At 45.3% G+C, this 19196-nt stretch overlaps 1 protein-coding gene across 1 annotated transcript in view; it reads left to right on the top strand.

Annotated features, from left to right (window-relative positions):
• Positions 1-19196, top strand: part of PHF20L1 (PHD finger protein 20 like 1) — a 66572-nt gene that overhangs the window by 47160 nt on the left and 216 nt on the right. Inside the window, exons 10-17 of the mRNA XM_056854543.1 lie at positions 1051-1257; positions 4337-4441; positions 5297-5461; positions 7997-8178; positions 9771-9870; positions 11913-12108; positions 13782-14148; positions 16853-17018. Of these exons, the coding sequence (XP_056710521.1) occupies positions 1051-1257; positions 4337-4441; positions 5297-5461; positions 7997-8178; positions 9771-9870; positions 11913-12108; positions 13782-14148; positions 16853-17018 (1488 nt within the window). The remainder of the gene's footprint in view (positions 1-1050; positions 1258-4336; positions 4442-5296; positions 5462-7996; positions 8179-9770; positions 9871-11912; positions 12109-13781; positions 14149-16852; positions 17019-19196) is intronic.

Below are 19196 nucleotides of genomic sequence, written 5' to 3'. Positions count from 1 at the left end.
GGAAGGTAACTGAGCAAGGTTTAAGGGAGTCCTGGTGACTTTTTATGGAATGGAGCTAAGTAAAAGGACAGCAAAACAACCACCGCCCAGCTCTGCTAGAGGCCCAATAGAACTGTGCTGTTTTGTTGTTGCTGATTTCCGGAGCGTTTGTGTGGCTGTCCTTCTAGGGGAGGGATATTCAACAGCCATAGCACCATTACAGAGAAAGCAATAGGAACCGGGGGGGGGGGGGAGGAATGGACCATGAAGTGGATCCTTCTTTCCATGAATATAGTTTAAGGTATGGCGTACTCTGCATTGGCCCTTGCTACATCCTGTGGTCCGACCTCACAGTTGAGAGACTTTGAGTCAGAAATCACATATGCCACTGAGTCTGGGATGTGCCCTTTTGTGCTACACTTGTTCCCTTGCCAGGAACATACTTTTGACGTCGAGCGTCCATTTACATAAGCAAAAGTCTACTAATGACAAGCTAGATCCCTCGATTAGCTCAAGCTTTTTCTCTGGCCTTTTAGTCGCTCCCTTTTTACGTCCTGTATTTCATGAGCAATGCTCTGGCAGATGGGAACCACTTAAGAGACATGCCTGATAATGGTCGTAAATTAATGTTAAGAGTAAGGCAGTGACTGGTGTGTGCTTCATAAACATTGCAAGGTCTTTTTGTCGGTCCATCACAACCAGTTGAATGTCCTTAAATCCTCCAAAAATAGCCCACGAAGAAGATCCCAGTGCTTAGCAACTGGTTTGATGCCTCATGGTTCACTAGAAAAAGTTCCTTCTCCCTCCCTCTCCAGTCACTGATGGAAAAGCATTCCCCATCAATGTCCCAAAGCAGCCGCCAGTATTACCAGAGGGTAACCAATTTCACTCTGACTAAAGAACCAGAGAGAAACCAAGTAACAAAGATAAGACCTTCGCGAGACATTCTCCACATAACGAGAACTTCTGGCTAGCAGATGAGCCCTGTGCCCCTTTAGGCGTGTAACTCGACAACCCCAAGTTCCAGCCACGCTTGTCTTTTGTTAATCTTCCATTCTTTCTTTTGTGTAGTTGCCAATGTTGCTCATGTCTCGCTCGAGAAGCGCGGACTATGCCTCCCTCTTGACTTGAGCCGTAACTTGGACGTTTCAACCTTGTTAGCCGCCGAGTCTGCTTTCTGTAATGAACACCCCAGTAAAGAGAAAGATGATAACCATATGGTGCTATGTCATCCTTCCAAAGCCGGAACCGATGGCAGAGTAGCTCCAGCCGCATCAGGTAAAGTGTTTGTCAAAGACATTATTTAAAATGTTTGCCTCCCACCCAAAAATGGCATATACCAAACAATAACTTGACAAGTTGTGTGTTTCTGAACTCGTTGGAAAGCTGGGATTGGGCGAAGTTCTTTGTTGAGTGTAAATTTGGCTTTAAACCGTTAGCTTGCAGCCTTGCGATACGTGAAAAGGGTCCAAGTCTTACTTTTCAGAGGCTGTTGGGTTTAGGCCTCTGTCAATGACTATGTTGACGCATTCAGCTGTCTTTGGAACAGCCATCTTGGAACTGGTTTTAAACCTTTGTTGCTTTCCCTGTTGGATCACCGTGGTTAATTCAGCCACGTCTTCACCATCTGAGGACCAAGAACTGGGATGGTAGCTGACACAGTCCATGTACTGAGATTGCAAGCTAATCTAAAAAGAAATCTTTGAAAATGGACAAAGGCCCTTGGAGAAAGGTCCTGAGATTTTTCAGGAGGAAGTCTACGTGATCCAGTCTTGACAGTTCCTTGTGCGCTTGCACAATTAAACCTCACTGCATGGGAAATAGAGGCCATAGGTACTTCAGTGCTGGGAAGAACTGTGGAACCAATGGGATTTTCTCCCAACATTGAATGACAGGAAAGTTTTGTTCAGAGCTCTGTGTGCATAGTGGTGCTTCTGTGGGACAATTCGATTAGGTACCATGGGTGATTCCCCCCCCCCCCACTCTTGCTTTGTGCTTTGGAAAGTAGGTAGTCTTCTTCAGAAGGCATCTGATTTAACAGCAGTATATCAGTGGTGAACATTCTGCTAATAGACTGGCCAGAAGAGCTGCACATTTTATTTATTTATAAAACATCCTGCCCTTTCCTTGTGGTTCAAGGTGGTCCATTTACTTTTTATTTTATCTTGCGATTTATAACCTTCCCTCTGGGGTCACTGGGGGAGTGGGGGTAGTTTGAATTTCCAGCTCTGTTTCTAATTATAATAATTAAAACTAATGCAGAAAAATAATTATAGGATCCCTTTTGTGTTTATTTTCTGTCACTTTTGATGATCTTTTTGGGTGGGGATGCTGGTAGTGACTGTATTCGAAGGTGTTAAGATGGCATTTAGTTAAACTGTGGGCCCATCCGGGAGTAGTTTGATATTAGCACAGCAAGACACTCACACATATAGTTTGATGTTGTTATTTGGACCGGAGGTACCCAGATGTGGAAATACTTGAAGACTGATTTTATATAAGGAGAATTTAATTCACTCCAATAAATTAATTTGGTTATCTTGCTGGTCCTTGTGATTTGCTATGTCTTTTTACAGTGTGAGTTTGATATGATTGTGGTAATTATGGCCATAAGACACTGGTGAAGACTTTGGGCTGTGGCTCAATGGTAGAGCATCTGCTTGGCATGCAGAAGGTCCCAGGTTCAATCTCCGGCATCTCCAGCTAAAGGGACTAGGCAAGGAGGTGACATGAAAGCCCTCTGCCTGAGACCCTGGAAAGCTGCTGCCAGTCTGAGTAGACAATGCTGACTTTGATGGACCGAGGGTCAAATTCAGTATAAGGCAGCTTCCTGTGTGTTCATGTGTGCGCACGGTAACCATGCAAGGTAGGCCAGGCTGAGAGTTTGCAATAGGCCCAAGGTCACCTGGCAAGCTTCCATGGTAGAAATGGGGATTCGAACCTGAGTCTCCTAGGATCCTAGTCTGACACCCTTATCCGCTACTCCAGTCTGGCTGTCAGTGCAGTTCCTTCAGTATTGGTGATATATCGTCAGTGCCTTGTAGTAATATAATGTGGGTGTGATCAGAGTGTGGCTAAGTGTGTGGTCGGATTCACAGATTCCACTGTTAGGACTTATGGAGTGTTGACAGTGCAGCCTTTATGTAGAGTTGATTCCAGTTTGAGCCCATTGGAATCAGTGGTCTTAGATTGGAGTAACTCTGTGTAGGATGAGGGCCTTAGTATGAAGCAAGAAGTAGAAAAAGCTTTCTGTACTGGCTTAAGTAACAGTCTATCACTTTTTCGATTAGAAATCATTGGGAAAGAAAACGTATTTCAGAACAAATTGTGAATTGCATAGAGTTTAGTGCTAAAAAGTATGGCTGTGCATAGGGTTGCCAACCTCCAGGCGGTAAACACAAATTTAGTGCAAGTGAAACATCAGTGCAGAAAGTGAAACAATGACAAAAATCATAATACAATTCTAGGATACATTGCTCCCAACGGAGTCTTGGGAGCAATGTATCCTAGAATTGTATTATGATTTTTGTCATTGTTTCACTTTCTGCACTGATGTTTCACTTGCACTAAATTTGTGTTTGCATTCCAGTTGTTGTTTGGTACTTAATTTTGTTCCCGATTCCCGTATAAGTACCTAGTGCCTCTTTTCTCCAACCTCCAGGCGGTGGCTGGAGATCTCCCACTATTACAACTGAGCTCCAGGCAACAGAGATCAGTCCCCCTGGAGAAAATGGCCGCTTTGGAAGGTGGACTCTATGGCATTATAGCCCATTGAAGTCCCTCCCCTCCCCAAACCCCGCCCTCCTCAGGCTCCACCCCCAAAAATCTCCAGGTATTTCCCAACCTGGAGCTGGCAACCCTATGAGCTCCATCTATTGATTATTCAGTCTGTATGCATTTTGTTACCTATGAAATAAAACAAAAATCTGAGAAACTAGAATTATACCTAGAAAATCCAGCTTTCCCCCCAGAGTATTCCTATTTAGCAAGGATGCCAAAACTTTCTCCTGGTGTTGTTACGGACTTGATGGGGAAGTTGGATAGTGATTCTGCCTAGCATGAACAATAGGCTCTGATTGCAATTCTGAATTAATTCTTGTCGTTAGAACTTGATTGTCCTTGTGCTTTTTTTGGTAAATCTCATTGGCTTTGATCAGTGTTTCCAAGCCGAGCTCTCCCTGCCCCATCCTTGTGTTATTTAAAGAGCAAAGCTTTTCGCTACCGTGCTTGTTTCGCTTTTAGGTAGGTGACTTGAAGTTGTCGACCTAATTTTGAGAAAGTGCTGATTAATAGGAAAAAAATCAATGGGGAAAAATATCCTTTATGTAAACAAACCTCCTTGCTGATTGCAATTTAGGTAAAAAGAAGGAGAAGGATAAAGAAAGAAAGGAGAGGAAGGAGAAGGATCACAAGTCGAAACAAAAGAAGAAGAAAAAGAAAAAGAAGAAATCAAAATTGCACGGTATAGTGAGAATATAAGAGATTTAGCCCAATAGATGTTCTTTATGTAGTTCCAGCCAATTGGTAGCATGGAGACGTTTTATTTCTTTGGAAATCTGTTATAAAATCATAACCTGTTCTAAATCTGTTATAACATTTATAACAGGTTATAACATAATATATGTTATAAAATCATAATCAGAGGAGCATGCCTATTAGATGATGTGAAACATAGGCAGGATGCTACTGCAGTCATCTTGTTTGTGGGCTTCCTAGGAGCACCTGGTTGGCCACTGTGTGAACAGAATGCTGGACTTGATGGGCCTGGGTCTGATCCAGCATGGCCTTTCTTATGTTCTTATATTCTAAGGCTTTAAGAGGGGAGTGGTCATGTTCATGGAGGATAGGGCTATCCATGGCTACTAGTCAAAATGGTTACCAGTCATGGTGCATGCCTATTCTCTCTAGTATCAGAGGAGTATGCCTATTCTGTTAGGTGCTGTGGTACACAGGCGGGATGCTGCGACAGTCGCCTTTTTGGGGGGCTTCCTTGACGCACCTGGTTGGCCACTGTGTGAGCAGACTTCCAGTGAGGGGAGGCTCACCACCTCCCTAGGAAGCTGATTCCACTGCTGAACAATTACAGTAAAAAATGTTTCCTAATACTGGTTAGCTAAAAGACTATGTGGAAACCTATGAAAGAGCTGACTCCTACTTGACCAAGAATTTTGTTTGCTTTCAGTGTGTGCGTTCAGTCCTTCTCAAACCCCCCCCCCCCAAAAGAAAAACACCTGTGGTTTGGATTTTAAGAATCATAAGCAGTGTTTCACTCATGGGATATGGCTTTTGTGACCCGTTTTTTGCAATTGCTTTGCAGACTATTCTGATTTTGAAGATAGTTCTCTCGAGTACCTGGACAGATGCTCCTCTCCGCTCACCAGGTCCTCTGGGAGCTCTTTAACCCTGCGAAGCACCTCGACGGAGAAGAATACATCCTACCAGTACCCAAGGGCTATTCTGTCTGTTGACCTGAGTGGTGAAAGTAGGTTTCCTGTGCCTTGTTCCATTCTCTGCCTAAATTTCATTTATCCCAGGAAAAAGGGAAACAAACATGTGCCACTTTAGAGATCACAGTGTGGGTAACTGTAGCACTACTGTTTGGCATTTTGTATAGAGAATTCCAACTTTACAACCCATTGAGGTGGTTTGTCACCATGTGGTTTCCAGCGCCAGCCAGGTGTCTCTGGAAAAGCAGGCTGAGATGGAAGAAGAAGAAGAGTTGACTTTTATACCCCACTTTTCTCTACCTTTAAGGAGTCTCAAAGCGGCTTACAATCCCCTTCCCTTCCTCTCCCCACAACAGACACCTTGTGAAGTAGGTGGGTAGGGTTGCCAGCTCTGAGGTGGGAAATACTTGGAGATTTTGGGGGTGGAGCCTGAGGAGGGCAGGGTTTGGAGAGGGGAGGGACTTCAGTCCACAGAGTTCAATTGCCAAAGTGGCCATTTTCTCCAGGGAAACTGATCTCTATCGGCTGGAGATCAGATGTAATAGCAGGAGATCTCCAGCTAGTACCTGGAGGTTAAGCAACCAAAATGAACACCTCTGTACTACTACCACAGGTAAGGAACTAAGTTGAGGAAAGGCTGATGATATTCAATCAATCAATCACAAGTTTTCAAAAACAAGGTGTATTAAGTGCAGTGAATGACATACAACACACAAATCTATATACAGTCCTATGTTAACAGTCCTAAAGGGTACAAGTCTCAAAAGTTCCACTATGAGTAATCTTCATAGATGAGTGGCGAGGGAATTTGGTATAAACAGTCCCATACAGGTACAAGTATCCAACAATGAACTGCAACAAATCTTCATAGAAGAGTAGCAAGGGGGACGATCGTTTCTGTTCTTCCTCAGCCCCGTTTCTGTATGCAAAAATCCACTTACAACTTTTTATAACTTAATTTCCTTATAGGTACACATTTCATAATGAATAGCAAGATAGTACATTACTTACAGTCAAAGCCAATTTGTATGCATTCAAAATTCTCATATTATTTCCTTTCTCCCATAGGGATGAAAAAAGCAGCTATGCCAAATATATCTTGTAGTGTTCCCCTAAAGGATACTTTATTTCCGATGATAGTTGCACAGATGCTTAAAGCCTTCCCAAAGGGATACAAAGAGTTGCTGCTGTAACATGATGCCGGCTAAACTAAATAGCTGCAGCTGGTGCGTAAAATCACCCGCTTCTTAAAGAGACACTCTCTAAATAAAACAAGACAGGTCATTGTACCCTTTAAATAAAACCGCTCTAAACAAAACAAGACAGGACTTGTACCCTTTAGGACTGTTAACATAGGATTGTATATAGATTTGTGTGTTGTATGTCATTCACTGCACTTAATACACCTTGTTTTTGAAAACTTGTGATTGATTGATTGAATATCATCAGCCTTTCCTATACTTAGTACCTGGAGGTTGGCAGCCCTATCTGTATGGCTGAAATAGACCCAAAGATATCATGATCTCAAGACAGGAGCCCTACATGTTATGTTGGGAAAAACATCAACTGGATGTTTTGGGGGATTAACATTGCCTGGCTGAATGTACCATATTTGTCAGAAGCAGTTCCACCCATTTGAGCTCAATTAACAGGTCTCCCTGATGAACCAGAATGTAGAACCAAGCCACGAGAAGTAGGGTTGCCAGGTCTCTCTTCACCACCGCCGGGAGGTTTTTTGGGGGGAGCCTGAGGAGGGCGGGGTTTGGAGAGGGGAGGGACTTCAGTGCCATAGAGTCAGATTGTCAAAGTGGCCATTTTCTCCAGGGAAACTGATATCTGTCGCCTGGAGATCAGTTGTAATAGCAGGAGATCTCCACCCACCACCTGGAGGCTGGTGGGGCTGAGAGAGTTTGGAGACAACTGTGACTGGCCCAGCAGGCTTCACGTGTAGGAGTGGGGAAACCAACTCGGTTCTCTGGATTAGAGTCCACTACTCATGTGGAGGAGTGGGAAATCAAACCTGGTTCTTCAGATTAGATTCCACTGCTATTAACCACTACACCATGCTGGAGAGAGCCATACCCTATAGTTTGGTCCCTGCCCGCTTGGATTCAGGGACTAGGATTCAGACACTGGCAAGAAGAAATGCTTCTTAATGTTAAGCCACAACATATCCTCACAAGATAAAGGGATATCATTCCACTCACCCATTTATACTTCCTTCCTGTGCCTACACTTGGTGAATTTGTAACAGCTGGGCTGTCCATTTTCAGCATTATGTCATGTTAAAAATTGTGTAGTCTTGTTTAGAATGTAAAAAAGGGAATATGCTGTGTAGAGTTTTCTAGGAGGAAGGGAGCTGTATTGGTGTTTACAACCAGAGAATCTCTTCCATAAGTGGTTGAAAGAGCTGCTCCTGTTTTTGCAAGCAGCAGTCCTTGACCAAATAGCATGCCCTGATGTGCCGTGGGATGTGCATTTCAACAGGGGGTGCAGTCCAGTTCTCTCTCGAAGTCCATGGGTACCTGCCCGATGAATACCACTGTCCCTGTCTTCCTTTTGAATTTCAGACCTCTCCGACATGGAGTTTCTGGACGACTCTTCCACCGAGAGTTTGCTGCTGAGCGGCGACGAGTACAATCAGGACTTCGACTCGACCAATTTTGAAGAATCTCAGGACGAAGAGGATACTCTCAACGAAATTGTCCGGTGTGTCTGTGAAATGGACGAGGAAAACGGCTTCATGATTCAGGTCGGGGATTCATTGCTTGCAGTTCAGGTTTTTTGTGGGGAGTTTTCCCCCCCCTGTTGAGACTTAATGATATGTTGCAAGCAGCTTCCGGCCACCAGTTTCAGTCTCTGTAATAATAATTACATAATAATCACTTAATAATAATTAAGAAAGCCAGTGTAGTGTAGTGGTTAAAAGCAGTGGTTTGGAGCGGCGGAGGCTAATCTGGTGAACTGGATTTGTTTCCCCACACGAAGCCAGCTGGGTGACCTTGGACAAGTCACACACTCTCAGCCTCACCCACCTCACAGGGTATCTGTTGTGGGGAGGGGAAGGGAAGGTGATTGTAAGCCGGATTGAGTCTCCCTTAAGTGGCAGAGAAAGTCGGCATATAAAAGCCAACTCTTCTTCTAATTGCTGTCAGTATTTAGTATTTCTATAGCTTTCCCAGCCCTGACCTGGACGGCCTAGAGATTTAATCTGGGTCCCCAAAGCCCCTTGAGGTCCCCCTCTCTCCACGTAGTAGGAAGGTACTGAAGAATTGTTACCTCAGTTTCTCCTCAGAAGAATTACCTCAGGTTTTGAGGGCCATACTGGAAGGCCCGATAACACCTTCTATGCCTTGTCTTGTTGTCCCATGGAGTTGCAGCCTCCAGTCTTGCCAACAGTCTTTGAACCACCAAATGGCCAGTCTATGTGTAAAAGAACGTTTGGCTTAAAAAAAAAAAAATTCTGTTCAGTTACTGACTTCTGCCGTCTTCATGGTAAAAACCAGTCCTCATCCTCGTTTCGCAATTTCAGTTACGTTGTTGTGATTTGGAGAGCGGGTTCTGGGAAATCAGATGCAGAGTAGCATGGAAAAGAGTACCTAGTTCTTCTCTCATGCAAGCCTCTCATGTGACAGAAATCCTCAAAGCAGAGAGAATTTGCAGCCTTTTCTTTTTCAGAAGACGATGGTTCTTTTAAATGTTTCTTCCTACCTCTTGAAACATAAAATAACTTTCTCCTATTTAGTATCAAAACCAAAGCTACCATGATGCAAATATAGCATTAGTAGTTTCATGGCTTATCACTGCGTTGGGGAGAGAAATTGCCATGCTAAACGTTGAGGTTGTCCAAGCTTGAGGAGGGCTGGACATGGAGCTAGCTTTTACTTCAAAGAAGAAGATGACAAAGAGTTGGTTTTTATATGCCGACTTACTCTACCACTTAAGGAGGAATCAAACTGGTTTACAATCACTTACCTTCCCCTCTCCACAACAGACACCCTGTGAGGTAGGTGGGGATGAGAGAGCTCTATGAGAGCTGTAACTAGCCCAAGGTCACCCAGCTGGCTTCATGTGGAGGAGCGGGGAAACCAATCCATTTCACCAGATTAACCTCCACCGCTCATGTGGAGGAGCGGGGAATCAAACCCGGTTCTCCAGATCAGAGTCCACCACTCTTAACCACTACGCCACGCTGGCTCTTAACCACTACACCACACTGGCTCAAAATGAATTCGGGTTCACAATATGGTAGTTAGTCTTGTTCTCTGTGTGCTAACAATGCAAGTCATGAAACCGTGTTCCTCCTATGTCCTTACCGCCCCCCTTCTTTTATCCTCACTACAGTGCGAAGAGTGCTTATGTTGGCAGCACAGTGTCTGTATGGGGTTGCTGGAAGACAGCATTCCAGAGCAGTACATCTGCTACGTTTGCAGGGACCCACCTGGTATGAGCAAATTTTCGAACTGAATTCTGAAATTTCGAGCACTTCGTCGTTCCAATTGCTGTTGCTTTGGTGGTGGTTTCCTGGGCTTGCCTGCAGAGTTCTGTGGTTACTGGTTTATATGTTGCTCCTTCCTCTATTCCATCCCAGTGGTGATATAATACTGTATTCATAAGAAAAGCCATACTGGATCAGAAAGAGGCCCATCAAGTCCAGCAGTCTGTTCACACAGTGGCCAACCAGGTGCCTCTAGGAAGCCCACAAACAAGACAGCTGCAGCAGCATTATCCTGCCTGTGTTCCACAGCACCTAATATAATAAGCATGCTCCTCTGATTCTGGAGAGAATATGACGGTGTGCGTCATAACTTGTATCCATTTTGACAAGTAGCCATGGATAGCCCTCTCCTCCATGAACATGTCTACTCCCCTCTTCAAGCCTTCCAACTTGGCAGCCATCACCACATCCTCGGGCAGGGAGTTCCACAGTTTAACTATGCGCTGTATGAAGAAATACTTCCTTTTATCTGTTTTGAATCTCTCACCCTCCCGCTTCAGCAGATGACCCCGCGTTCTGGCATTATGAGAGAGGGGGAAAAGCTTCTCCCTGTCCACTCTCTCCAAACCATGCATAATTTTATAGACCTCTATCATATCTCCACCCTGACCTGGATGGCCCAAGCTAGCCTGATCTCGTCAGATCTCAGAAGCTAAGCAGGGTCAGCCCTGGTTAGTATTTGGATGGGAGGCCACCAAGGAATACCAGGGTTGCTGTGCAGAGGAAGGCACTGGCAAACCACCTCTGTTAGTCTCTTGCCATGAAAACCCCAAAAGGGGTCGCCATAAGTCGGCTGTGACTTGACGGCATTTTGCACACACACACACACACACCACACACACACACACACACACATCATATCTTCCCTTCTGGCCCTAGATATTTTGTACAGTCACTTTCGCAGGATGTCTGCATTTGTTTAAAAATTTTTATAATCCACCCTATAAATGCATGTGTTTAAAAATGTTCCATAGTATCGGGGTTACCACACTTTGTATTCCCAGCGATGTATTAAGAGTTTGAAAATGTTATAAAAAACATCGCTTTAAAAGGGTTTTTGGATACCACAGCTAATAAATGGTTGGAAGATGTCTTCACAGCTAAAGGGGCCAAACAAAGTGCGAACAGTATTTTTTATAACGTTTTCAAACTCTTAATCACTGGGAATGCAAGTGCGGTAACCCCCTCTGTAAACTGCAGTTTCCAGTTTATTTTTGGCTCAGATATACCGTGTTTCCCCGAAAATAAGACACTGTCTTATATTTATTTTTCCTCAAGAAGACACACTATGGCTTATTTTCAGGGGATGTCTTATTCCGAGGGAATCAGAACTGTCCTCCCTCTCGGCTCCCGTTCTCCCCTTACCAGCCCCTTCCGGTCCCGCCCCCAGAGGCCCAGGCGCGCTGGTTGCTGGGCCTTTGAAGTGGCCGCGGGAGACTGCATCTGCTCAGCTGGGCTCCTCCTGTCTTCCCCGCCCCCAGAGGCCCGGGCGCGCTGGTTGCAGAGCCTTTGAAGCGGCTGCGGGAGACCGCCTCTGCTGAGCTGGGCTCCTCCTGGTCTTTTCCACCCCATCCCCGGGCGCGCTGGTTGCCGGGCCTTTGAAGCAGCCATGGGAGACTGCATCTGCTCAGCTGGGCTCCTCCTGGTCTTCTCCACACCAGCCCCGGGGTGTCTTATTTTCGGGGTATGGCTTATATTAAGCAAATGCTTAGAAATGCTGCTATGGCTTATTTTATGGGTATGTCTTATTTTCGGGGAAACATGGTATCTTGGGACATACCCCTACTCACGGGTGTCTGCTTTAATCCCCGATAAAATGAATACTGTGGTTTCCAGAATGCCTATAATGGGAGCGAAACGGGCATTTGTGCACACAGCTTTGCCCACTTTTCCCTGCAAAAATTATTCACTCTGCTGGAAAAGGCCTCTCAGTTGGCTTCCTCGACCATGACGACAGAATAAGATCTGATTTCTCCCCTTGCTCGTAGGTCAGCGATGGAGCTCCAAGTATCTCTACGATAAAGACTGGCTGAACAACGGCCAGATGTGCGGCCTTTCGTTTTTGAAAGAGAACTACTCTCACTTAAATGCCAAAAAGATAGTGTCAACGCACCACCTCCTGGCTGATGTGTATAGCGTGACGGAAATACTGCGAGGACTGCAGCTGAAGATCGGGATTCTCACGTAAGTGTCTTCCGGGGTAACTTTTGTTTCCTTTTTCTCCCTTCCTCCCTTCCTTCACCCGGCCCCAGCAATGGCGAGGATTTGGGAGGTTCTTAATTTTATCTTAAGTGCAATAAAACGCTTTCTAAGAATCTTGGTAGCAATATAGCTTGGATGTGACCCATTCATTGTAGTGGTCAACCTTTTAGCATAGATCTAACACTGTGACCATGAGACACGCACCATCCTGCCCTTTGTGTGTGTGTGTGTGTATGCTAAGTGCCATCGGCTCCTGGCTTACAGTGACCCTATGAATGAATGACCTCCCAAACGTCCTATCGCTGACAACCTTGCTCAGGTCTTACAAATGGCTTCACAGTAGATTGGGCCTGAATGGTTTTGTGGGGTGTTTATCCTCCCTACGTGGATTGACTCTGTAGCTGTTAACCCCACAGCAGTCAGCTGGAGCCGCTTGGTCTGAAAGGGTCTGAAAACACAGTCTGCCATGTGGTTGATCCTTCTTGCCTGATTTATATTTACCAAGCTGGTCCCACCAGCCCTTGGCTTATGAAGAGAGTTTCAGGATGGTAGCCATGTTGGTCTCCAGTGGAAGAGTGAAATTCAAATCCAGTAGCCCCTTAGAGACCCACAGGATATCCAGGGAATAAGCTTTCGAGAGCCAAAGCTCCCTGGGAGCTTTGACTCTCAAAAGCTTATGCCCCGGAAATCCCGTTGGTCTTTAAGGTGGTACTGGACTAGAGTCCAGCTGTTCATTGACTATGGAGCTACTCATGGGCTGGATGCATTTCGGCAACCTGATTCCACTTCTCTGCAGCTGCCGTGTGTTCTCTTGGTGGGTGGCTGTGTCCCTGAACCTATCCTTAGATTTGTAAAAATTGTGCTTAAAATTGTGTGTGTTAAGTGCCGTCAAGTCGCTGCCAACTCATGGAGACCCTATGAATCAATGTCCTCCAAAATGTCCTATCTTTGACAGCTCTGCTCAGATCTTCCAAATTGAGGGCCGTGGCTTCCTTTATTGAGTCAATCCATCTCTTGTTGGGTCTTCCTCTTTTCCTGCTGCCCTCAGCTTTTCCTAGCATGATTGTCTTTTCCAGTGACTCTTGTGTTCTCATTATGTGACCAAAATACGATAGCCTCAGTTTAGTCATTTTAGCTTCTAGGGTCAGTTCAGGCTTGATTTGATCGATAACCCACTGATTTTTTTTTTCAGTCCACATATCCAAAATACTCTCCTCCAACACCACAATTCAAAGGAATCTACTTTCTTCCTATCAGCTTTCTTCAATGTCCAGCTTTCACACCCATACATAGTAATATGGAATACGATGGCATGAATTAGCTTGATCTTGGTTGCCAGTGACACATCCTTACACTTCAGAATCTTTTCTAGCTCTTTCACAGCTTCCCTTCCCGGTCTCAATCTCCTTCTGATTTCTTGGCTGCAGTCTCTCTTTTGGTTGATGATGGAGCCAAGGAATAGAAAGTCTTCAATAATTTCAATTTCCTCATTGTCAACCTTAAAGTTGTGTAATTCTCCTGTAGTCAGTCCTTTTGTCTTCTTGATGTTCAGCTGTAGTCCTGCTTTGGCACTTTCTCTTTTAACTGTCTACTTAAGTTGATTGCAATTTGGGTACTGGCCTGACCCCTGCAACTCGCTTTTTCTCCCCTCCTAGGAATAAACATCACCCCGACCTTCATCTGTGGGCTTGCACAGGTGTGCGAAAAGAGCAAGACCAAAAAACTCTTGGAACGGAAAGAAGGGTACTGGCTGTGCCAGATACCACTAACCTCCCTGAAAGGACAGGTCGTGGTCAAAACCATAAAGAGCCCCCTAGTTTGCCCCCAAAGATGGAGGAGACGTACATTACAAGTGAGCACAGTTACCAGAAACCGCAGAGTTTTGCTCAGGACTGCAGACTGAGGAACGATCCCATGAGCTCGGATGACGACACCAGCAGCTTTGAGGAGGATCAGGAACATCCCTTTGAGGATAAAAACTGTTTACAATATGCGTTGAAAGAAGATGGTTTCAGCCATCAGGTAAAACTATCCATCCATCTGTGTAATCTTCCAGGATTGTCTTCTGATAGAAGGGTAGACCTGTCTGTAGCATATTTAACCTGGAGCGCAGAAGACTGGTTGAGGGATGGGGAAGTCATGTAAAATATATTTATAGAGGAACTCCTGGCAGGCTTTAAGATACTTAAAAGGATCTTGGGAAGAAGGATACTGCAGAGCTTGAGAAAGTGCAGAAAAGAGCAACCATGGATGCGGTGGACTTAAAGGGCTCTTACTCTTGTCCAGAAGTGCCACGCCACAAACCCACCGATGGATGGCTGTCCATGAATCAATACAGCTCTATGCTAAGGGTCTAGTTGTATACCCAGATAAAATCCCTGTCTCGTCCCCAGAGATGCTGTATTTCTGCCTGTGTGCTACAGAGTCCACCTGAGAGCCCAAGACCCGCCCTCCAGGCAATGCCCTACTCTGTATGCGCTCCTGGTAGGTTGCGATGGAGCAACACCTTGACCTTGAAGTCCCGAAACCTTTCCATAGTTGTTGTTTCCACTTCATTGGGTAACCTAAATCAGCTAAACCTTGGATTTGTTTATCTTTCCCGGGACTGATCACTGGTGTATTCAGTATCGAGGACCGCATCGGACATGATGCTTTTCTGCACATATGCCCTTGTGGACAAGAGGCATGCGGAAGCATGTGCCTCTGCTGAATCCATGTGTTATGCAGAGTTGTTTTGTACAGCTGCTTCCGTAGTACAGCCATCTATAGAGAGCCCCGTTCCAGATATCTCAGCATGATGTAGTGGTTAGGAGCGGTGGACTCTAATCTGGAGAACCGGGTTGGATTCCCCACTCCTCCACATGAGCAGCGGAGGCTGATCTGGTGAACTGGATTTGTTCACTCCTCCGCCTGACGCCAGCTGGGTGACCTTGGGCGAGCCACGGTTCTCTCCGAACTCTCTCAGCACCACCTACCTCACAAGGTGTCCGTTTTGGGGAGAGGAAGGGAAGGCGATTGTGAGCCGCTTGGAGACTCCTTAAAAGGTAGAGAAATCCGGCATATAAAAGCCAACTCTTCTTCTTCAATGCCCCCCCCCCCACCTGCCCTCTAGCCCAACAGTGGCACTAGACTTCTTTTAACACAGAAGACAGGCTCGAAGGAGGGTTTCAGTAGAAGAGACTTCCCAGCTTCTCCCATGGCATTTCCTTTATTCCATTCTTTATGCTCGTGGACCAACAAGTCATGAGCAAAACAAATTCAATACATTCCATAATTCATACAAAAATATAGTATCTTAACAATACAGTTAAAAGGAGGTCTCGTTAAAAAACCATAGATAAAAATTTTGCCACGGCGAGGGTTACATTTGGATCAGTATCAGCCAATAACTTTGCAACTATATCTTGCTTTAGGGCAGGTCCCCACCTCTGAATGTATATTGTGATCCCTTTGTCTCTGGCGAGACCATGCTTTTTACACTCTACAAAAAAATGCCAAACAGTGTCCAAACTCCCTGATCCGCAATCACAAAGTTGCTCGAAAAAGGGGACCCCTGAAAATCTGCCTCTCCCATGGCCCCCTCTGCTGCTTTGAAAAGAGTCCCAGCACTGGGCAGAGGGGGCCAGCAGGCAGTGTGCTGGAGGAAGGGCCTGTAGTGGCTGCCATAGAACCAGTAACTGCCACAGCTTCTTAGAGACTTCTGGCCACAGAATCTTGGGAAAACTGTGGGCTAGTTCACATTACATGAAGTAATGCCTGTTTTAGACATCATTGCATGTGAACAGACTCAAAATAATATAGTTTTTCTAGTGAAATTGTAATGAAGAGGCCACTTACATCCATCCATCCATCCATCCATCCATCCATCCATCCATCCATCCATCCATCCATTCATTCATCACTCTTATATCCGCTCTCCCTGGCAGGGTCAGGCTCAGAGCTGCATCCAATAAAACAGGAACATTGAACAATTAAAATGCATTAAAACATCATAGAGCAATAAATTCTAGCCCTGGAATCAACCAGTTACTAAAATCAGAATAAAAATGCATAAGTGCATAAGATGGTGCTCCTCAGTGGTATACGCCTTGCAGCCTACAGGAAGTAACCCCCCCCCCCCACACACACACACACCTGATAATTAAACTGAATAAAGATGTTGAAGAGAGGGGGGGATAGGGAGGCCAGCACTTTTAGAAAATAAAATAAAATGCTTTTTGAGACCTTGATGTCTCCATTAGTAGCACCGGCACGAGCTTGGTGAAACTTGCAAAACAGTTTGTCAAAATAGCCCCCCCTCTCTTTTTTTACATTTTGCATTGTCTGTTTCACTACACTGATGAGACGGCGTTCCTTCAATAGGAGACATGTAACAATCCACATAAACTGGCTGCTAATAAAGAAGGATGGGTGGGGGACCCTGAAACTTTCACTCAAGAATCAAAATTATAACTTGTGTAGTTAAGAACATAAGAAAAGCCCTGCTGGATCAGACCAAGACCCATCAAGTCCAGCAGTCTGTTCACACAGTGGCCATCAATACAGGCCCTGCTACCACAGCCTAAAAATGGGAGAGAGCTTTTTTGCCCGAAGCACGAGCTGCCCGAATGATCATGGGCAGGGGGAGCGCTATCCAACTGTGACCTTAAAATGCGACATAGGGTTTTGTGAGGTGTTGTTGTTGTTGTTTTGCTGACTTGATTTTGTTTTGCTGTGATTTGCACAGAGGCACTCGGCCGAAGGGAACACCGTGTTCATATTTAACGAGAAAAGAGGAGCCGAAGAACACGTGGACGCTCGTCTTCAGTGGCAGCTAAATCTCCTCACCCACATAGAGAATGTACAGAACGAAGTCACTAGCAGGATGGACCTGATAGAAAAGGAGGTAGACGGTAAGTGTCTTAAAGCACTAAGAGGATGTATTGAGATGTGACATAATTGTCACTTCATTGGGCTGGGCCATATGTACCATAAAATTTAATAAACCAAAAAATTACACCTCTATACCTAAAGATACAATGCACAAAGTCAGTGTAGGTCAACACACTATTTTGAAACGGTGGAATATCTAGATTACCCGTGGAATATCTAGGTTACCGTACGTGCTTTTCTTAACATTTACGTGTAAAGCTGTAATCACTCTTATGTGAAGTATCTACAGGAGCTTGAGAATTGCTGTGAAGTCGTTACGAAGTAGACAAGCTGGAACGTGTCCAGAGGAGGGCAACAAAGATGGTGAGGGGTCTGGAGACCAAGTCCTATGAGGAAAGGTTGAAGGAGCTGGATATGTTTAGCCTGAAGAGGAGAGGACTGAGAGGGGATATGATAACCATCTTCAAGTACTTGAAGGGCTGTCATATAGAGGAGGGTGCCCAGTTGTTTTCTGTTGCTCCAGAAGGTCGGACCAGAACCAATGGGTTGAAATTAAATCAAAAGAGTTTCCGTCTAGACATTAGGAAGAATTTTCTAACAGTTAGAGCAGTTCCTCAGTGGAACAGGCTTCCTCGGGAGGTAGTAAGCTCTCCTTCCCTGGAGGTTTATAAAAAGAGGCTAGATGGCCATCTGTCAGCAATGCTGATTCTATAACCTTAGGCAGATCAGGAGACGGAGGGCACCTTGGCCATCTTCTGGGCATGAAGTATGGCTCACTGAGGGTGTAGGAGGGAGATAGTTGTGAATTTCCGGGATTGTGCAGGGGGTTGGACTAGATGACCCTGGTGGTTCCTTCCAACTCTATGATTCTATGAACTGTGGATTGCAAACAGTATGCTTTAAGGAAGAAGTGCTTCTTGGACTTTTTGTATATGTATTTGTCAGTTTCTTTGGATTTTCACTAACTACATACGTCTATAATTGACTAAGTGAGATAAATGTGTTAATGATATGTGTGTGTGTGTGTGTGTGTGTGTGTGTGTGTGTAAAGTGCCGTCAAGTTGCAGCTGACTTATGGCGACCCCTTTTTGGGGTTTTCATGGCAAGAGACTAATAGAGGTGGTTTGCCAGTGCCTTCCTCTGCACAGCAACCTTGGTATTCCTTGGTGGTCTCCCATCCAAATACTAACCAGGGCTGACCCTGCTTAGCTTCTGAGATCTGACGAGATCCAGGTCATTTATACACAGCATTATTAGTGTGTTGACCTATACTGACTTTGTGCGCCATAAAACGTAATGCGAGGTACCTGAGATACCAACTTTATCGAAGACACAGGCAAAGCCAATTGATGATAGCATTTTTTACTTAATTTTTTTACTTAAAATACAAACATGCATAACACAACAACAATCTTACAGTATTTTCTTTTATTCAATAGTCTTTGATGACTGCCACCTCGGGACTGGGGTGGGGGTGGCTGCCTCAGCTGGCAAGCCTGCAGTATGCTCACCAACCTAGATCAGGACTGAAGGAGGTGGCTGCCCTGGCTGGTGAGCCTGCAGCAACCTTGCCAGCCCAGATGGGGAGTGGTGGTGGTGTTGGGGTGGCTGCCTTGACTGGCATGTGGCCCGGATGAGAGCTCTCAAGGGGGCTGGATTTGGCCCCCAGGCCTTATGTTTGACACCCCTGATCTAAACAATTAAAGCATTCTAAAACGTAATAAAAACCCTAGTGCGCTTTAATTCCATGACTCCAGCTTCGGCGCCCAGTTTCCCATGTAGGGAGCGATGGTTGTATGCCCATTTTACAATTTCAGGGAGGGGGGCAACGGACCCAGGACATATGGGGGATGGAAGGAAAGGAAACATATGGGGGAAAGGAAGGGAAAAGATGTACCCAAGAGAGCCAGCGTGGCGTAGTGGCTAAGAGTGGTGGTTTGGAGCAGTGGAGTCTCATCTGGAGAACCGCGTTTGATTCCCCACTCCTCCACATGAGCAGTGGAGGCTAATCTGGTGAACTGGATTTGTTTCCCCACTCCTCCACATGAAGCCAGCTGGGTGACCTTGGGCTAGTCACAGCTCTCTTAGAACTCTCTCAGTCCTACCTACCTCACAAGGTGACTGTTGAGGGGAAGGGAAGGTGATTGTAAGCCGGTTTGATTCTTCCTTAAGTGGTAGAGAATGTCGGCATATAAAAA

The sequence above is a fragment of the Euleptes europaea genome, chromosome 8 (assembly GCF_029931775.1).
Source record: "Euleptes europaea isolate rEulEur1 chromosome 8, rEulEur1.hap1, whole genome shotgun sequence".
Taxonomy (NCBI): domain Eukaryota; kingdom Metazoa; phylum Chordata; class Lepidosauria; order Squamata; family Sphaerodactylidae; genus Euleptes; species Euleptes europaea.
The sequence above is the reverse complement of the archived record's forward strand: the minus strand, read 5'-3'. Positions and strand labels throughout refer to the sequence as shown.